The following is a 5,802-nucleotide window of genomic DNA, read 5'->3' as shown; positions in this document are numbered from 1 at the left end:
CATTCATGAATTTATTATGAAAGGTGCTCGTACACAGGCTTTTCTGTCTATTCATTGTTCAAATATATCATCACTCATACCAACGCATCTTGCAGATCATCGCCCCCGAGGGAAGAAAACACAGATTATGTCATCGCGATGGGAACATCTCAAAACAGTAGAACCATTAAAACAGGAGAGGCAAAGAGCCTCCACCCTCCATCCCCATCCCATACAGGCTCTGGTCCATAAAGAATCTGATGATTTTACATCACATCGATCAGAGGATCAATCTCAAGGTTACTTTCCCAGAATAGAAGAGCTGAGGCCATTTCGACGCTCGGATTCCTTCCGTGCTCTGCGGATGGCGAAGCTTTGTGTCGGTCAGGTTACGTTCGAGGATCGTTTGGGTCTTCAGTTCAGCCATGCCGTCTCATAAACGCCACTTTGATCACCGGAATGCAGAGCCAACCTCCCCACACCTATCCGTCCCCTGCAATCCTCTGTAATCTCCATAACTGAGAACCTTTTCCGAATGCCTAAGCGAGCACTGACGCATAGGCTTCCTCGGTTTGTGTTCCAACAACCACTGGAACCGCAATGCGCTAGGTAAGTGTTTCCATGGACAAGTCGAGCCGTGAGCTCGACTCGAGAGCTCATGGGTTGCTTCAGCCTCGGAAACCTTCCACCAACCTCCAATTGGTGTCCATAATGTTTTCCTTGTTTATATAACGCCATCCTGTTAGACACGCCGCTCACTTTATGCGTGTGCCGCATGTCTGGTGGCGGCTCTTCACGGGCGGAGCTGTGGATACGTAGGGGGGAAGTTCCAGCTCTGCGCCTTCATAGCGCCATCTTGACGTGACTTGCGGGTATAAAAATGTGGCAATAAGTTCCTCTCAGAGATGTTTTTAAAAGAACAAAAACTTCAGGGATTGTAAGACAAACAATGCTGTCTCGATGCCATGGTTCTTATTTCCGTCCATGCCCAAGATAACTTTGTACGTGTCGACGCTGCACCGACCGGTCTTACCGGTGTCTAGGCCGTCGGTGTACATTTCTGAGGTGATGAAAAAAAAAATGGAGTGGCTTCTTCGAGCGGTGTTTCCCCGACTCTGGTTGCTCTGTGGGTGTAACTACCAAGTGAGGGGTTCAAATGCGGGCTCGAGGAATTCCAAAGCACAATGTCATCCATTCCTGGGCATCAAAGTCCTGCGTGGCGGAGATGAGCGCAGTGATGAGCTCAGGTACCTGTACAGTAATGGTGGGTTTACTTAGTACGTACGCCATTTAGGTTTCCATTACATTTCCCTGTGCAACTGCCGAGAGCTGCAGGATCATTTAATGGGATTATTCACTGTATGTCTCCGAGCATGGATTGTTCAACAGCTGAGCCGACGTGTGCTGTCTTCAGATTCATCAACATATCAGGTCAAAGAGGTCAATAATATGAAGATCTGGTGATCCTGTGTGGATTGTGAGAAATAACCTTAACCCCTCTCAACTCCCAAGACCCCTGACAGACCTCCTCCCAGGGTCTTCTAGGAGGTCAGTCGGTTATCCGTACTGCAGGCTTGCATGGTATAGTGATGGGAGAGGATCGGCAGAGCAGGGCAGGATGCGCAATGAGGGTCCGTCCCTCCTCACCCCGCCCTGCCCCCTACCACCTCACCCACATAACCCCATCCCCACGCCCAACAACGCCCCCAAATTCCCACTGCATTCGCTCCAAACATCGTTTATAGTGTAAAGCGACACGACACGTCCATGGACTCCGATACAGCAGTTCCCACACGGTGTAACTCAAAATGGGGGCCGGGGGGGAATAGATGCTTTGATGGAGCAAAACAAAGACAACATAAACACACGGTGACATGGCATTAAAAGAAACTCTCACCCTTTACGTACATGACGAATAAAACAATAATAACTAGAACGGCACTCAGTAGAGAGCATACCTCCACCTGGTTGGCCAAATCACTCAATGGTGAAGAATCACTTAAAAAATTAAATAATTCTCATATCCGAATCCATATTCAGATTTTCACCAAAATTGAACCGGTTCTTCCTTGTCACACACACAGCCTGTCCAGCAAGTTTCGTCCAAATACATCCATACCTTTTTGATATATCTTGCTATGTATAGTTTTTGGCCCTATCTCCCAATGGTGAAGAATCACTTTCAAAATTCTAGTAGCCGGATCCGAATCCGGATCTTCACCAGAATCTAACCATTTCGTCCTTGTCACATACACTACATCTCTGCCAAATTTCGGCCGAATCCGTCCACAACTTTTTGAGATATTTTGTTCACAAACAAACAAACAAACGGACAGGGGTGAAAACATAACCTCCATCCACCTTTGGTGGCGGAGAGAATAATAATTAATTAATAACTACCTTTTGAGCAGAGATGCAGAGGACGATGAGCAAAAAGGTAATAACGCACAAGAGGACATTTCAGAAAAAGTTGTGCGTTGAGCAAAAATGGGGTTAAAGTGAAGTCAATGTCACGTGGACCCCTCGCGTATTAAAGAAGCAAACAAGACAGGTGGAGGGAGGTAGAGCGCCTCGAGACAAATGAAGAGGAGGAGGCTCGCGCCAAAGTTTTGGAATCGACGAACAAGCCTCGACCAGGAGGAAGGGAATCTCGTCTTTTCTTCCTCCGACAAACGTCCCGTGCGGAGAGTCCCCGCCCGCGAATGGGCCGCTCCCATTGGTCGGCCGCTCGTGTGGGCGGGGCCATCCGGGGGTGGTCTCGTTCGAAAGATCCTCGGAACGCCAAACAGTCGCCGCGCCCGTCGGTGCCGCGTACGCGATTTCCCCCCAGGTGTCCCGTTCCGCAGGGATCCCACGCCGCACATGCACCGGGCGCGCGGCCCGACAGGTGTCCCGCGACTAGGTCTACCTTCTCGACCATGGTCGCCGCGGCCTCCAACGCGAGCGACGACGACGGGGCCGGCGACGGCCTCGGGCTGAGCGGAGGCTTATTCGGGGCTCTCCTGTGCACCATCGTCCTGGTGACGGTCTTCGGTAACGTGGTGGCGGTCACGGCCATCGCCAGGTTCCGGCGACTGCAGAGCCAGACCAACTACCTGATCATGTCCCTGGCGTGCGCCGACCTGCTCATGGGACTGATCGTGATCCCCTTCAGCGGGACCCCCATAGTCTTCAAGACCTGGTACTTCGGAGAGAAGTTCTGCGACTTTCTGATCGCGCTGGACATTATGTGCGTGACGGCGAGTATCGACACCTTGTGCGTCATCGCCGTGGACAGGTACGTGGCCGTGACGAGCCCCCTGCGCTACGAGACCCTGATGACCAAACGCAGGGCTCGGATCGTCATCGTGGTCGTGTGGATCATCTCGGCCCTGGTCTCCTTCCTACCGATACACACGGGATGGTCCAAGGACGCGTCGACCAACTCCACGGGCTCCGCCGAGCAGTGCGAGTTCGTGATCCCGGTGAGCTACGCCATCGCCTCGTCCATCGTGTCCTTCTACCTGCCGCTCTCGGTCATGGTCATCACGTACTCCAAGGTGTTCCGCGCGGCCAAGATCCAGTTGGCCAAGATCAACAACAGCGAGGGTCACTTCCACATCGGGTCGTCGAGCAACACGCACGGGAAAAAGAGCGGGAAGAAGCTCAGCCTGTTCCTGTCGCGCAAAGAGCACCGGGCGCTCAAGACGCTGGGCCTAGTCATGGGGATCTTCAGCCTGTGCTGGACCCCGTTCTTCATCATCAACATCGTGCACGCCTACTGCAGGTGCGTCCCGAACGCCCTGTTCGTGGCGCTCAACTGGCTCGGCTACATCAACTCGGCCTTCAACCCCATCATCTACTGTCGCAGCGTCGACTTTCGCGTCGCCTTCCGTCGGATGCTCTGCGACTCGTGCCGACTGGAGAGCGCGTACCCGCGACGACCTAGCGACGGGGACGCGTCCATAACGACGAATCGGGCTCGGGACTCGAGGTCTTCGGTGACCTTCTTCGACGCGCGCCTGATGGCGGAGGAGGCGAGCGACGGTCGGGGCGGCAACAGCGAACACACCGTGCTGGATACCAATGGAAACTCGCAGACTTTCGTGCCGTGCCGTGTCGAGGGCCAGGACGTCACGGAGGGATCTAAAGGGTCGAACCACGTGGCGTAGGTCTTGGGTCCGTCGTACAAATGCTGCTGCTATTACCCGAGTACCGACGGGGCGACCTCGTTTACCCCGGGGATGCTACGACCTACAACGCAAGCGGTGCAACTCGTATACCACGCAGTACTCACCTTGCTACCTGGACTCACCTGGACAACACGTACCTCCGAGAGAGCGAACTCGACCACCAAGGGATGTACACATACGATACGTGGCCGATCGATCGAACAATTCTTTATATTTGATATACAAATCGATACCAACTTGACCCGACATTCTTGTTTTGGATCTACCGACACGTGACCCCGGTCACGTGACCCCCCCGACACGTGACCCGCACTCGAATGCTTGCACCAACTTTTTGTAAGTTATAAAATATATAAATATAAATATATCTATTTTTCTTTTACGTTGCGTTCTTGCAGGTTTTGTTTACGACTTTACACTTTAATGTCATCGTTTAACTGATAACGTGGTGGCAGTGAACCGGCGTGCGTTGTGACGTCACGTCATGCGGTTACGTCACGCCGACGGGGAAATTTCAATACAACTGTCTTAAACGGTCTTGGTGCGCACACCTTAGCAATACTGTACTTATATAGTTTGCGAAATTGTAAGTTATGATACTTAAACACGTTATATATTTGAATCCTGATGTAAATACTTGTTTTAATATTCACTGCAGATGTTCATTAAAAAGGACTCGAGGTATTTTGTAAATAATGTTGTTGAAATTGTCTTTGATGTAACTTTTATTCCTTATGACATTATTTAATTATCTACCCGAACCATGGGAGATATCTACCCTAACCCTGGGAGATAACTCTGCGTTATTAACCCCTTTAAGTATTATTATGGTGATGATGATGGGCGGACGGAATGGCACACAGGTATGCACACTCACCTCTAAGATATCTAGTCTGGGTCCTAATCTAGACCCAGGTATAAACTGCCGTCCTGGTGTTTCACAAGCAAGGTGATTCATCAATGTGTGTACCATGGTTAGAATCCCTACCCAGGTATAAACTGCCGCCTGGTGTTTCACAAGCAAGGTGATTCATCAATGTGTGTACCATGGTTAGAATCCCTACCCAGGTATAAACTGCCATCCTGGTGTTTCACAAGCAACGTGATTCATCAATGTGTGTACCATGATTAGAATCCCTACCCAGGTATAAACTGCCATCCTGGTGTTTCACAAGCAAGGTGATTCATCAATGTGTGTACCGTGGTTAGAATCCCTACCCAGATATAAACTGCCATCCTGGTGTTTCACAAGCAAGGTGATTCATCAATGTGTGTACCATGGTTAGAATCCCTACCCAGATATAAACTGCCATCCTGGTGTTTCACAAGCAAGGTGATTCATCAGTGTGTGTACCATGGTTAGAATCCAGACCCAGGTATAAACTGCCATCCTGGTGTTTCACAAGCAAGGTGATTCATCAGTGTGTGTACCATGGTTAGAATCCCTACCCAGGTATAAACTGCCGTCCCTGGTGTTTCACAAGCAAGGTGATTCATCAACGTGTGTACCATAGTTAGAATCCCTACCCAGGTATAAACTGCCATCCTGGTGTTTCACAAGCAAGGTGATTCATCAGTGTGTGTGCCATGGTTAGAATCCAGACCCAGATATAAACTGCCGCCTGGTGTTTCACAAGCAAGGTGATTCATC

At 50.6% G+C, this 5,802-nt stretch overlaps 1 protein-coding gene across 1 annotated transcript; it reads left to right on the top strand.

Annotated features, from left to right (window-relative positions):
- The first annotated feature begins 2,728 nt into the window (after positions 1-2,728).
- LOC137413523 (beta-2 adrenergic receptor) lies at positions 2,729-4,847 on the top strand. The gene has a single exon (XM_068098946.2). It carries the CDS (start codon positions 2,898-2,900, stop codon positions 4,128-4,130), a length of 1,233 nt encoding a protein of 410 aa, XP_067955047.2. The 5' UTR covers positions 2,729-2,897; the 3' UTR covers positions 4,131-4,847.
- The last annotated feature ends 955 nt before the right edge of the window (positions 4,848-5,802 follow it).

This window comes from Myxine glutinosa, chromosome 2 (assembly GCF_964187855.1).
Source record: "Myxine glutinosa chromosome 2, kmMyxGlut1.1, whole genome shotgun sequence".
Taxonomy (NCBI): domain Eukaryota; kingdom Metazoa; phylum Chordata; class Myxini; order Myxiniformes; family Myxinidae; genus Myxine; species Myxine glutinosa.
This window is presented reverse-complemented; position numbering and strand designations above follow the sequence as displayed.

Excerpts from the sequence above, each read along its gene's own strand:
- LOC137413523 (XM_068098946.2), top strand. The coding sequence starts at position 2,898 with ATGGTCGCCGCGGCCTCCAACGCGAGCGACGACGACGGGGCCGGCGAC.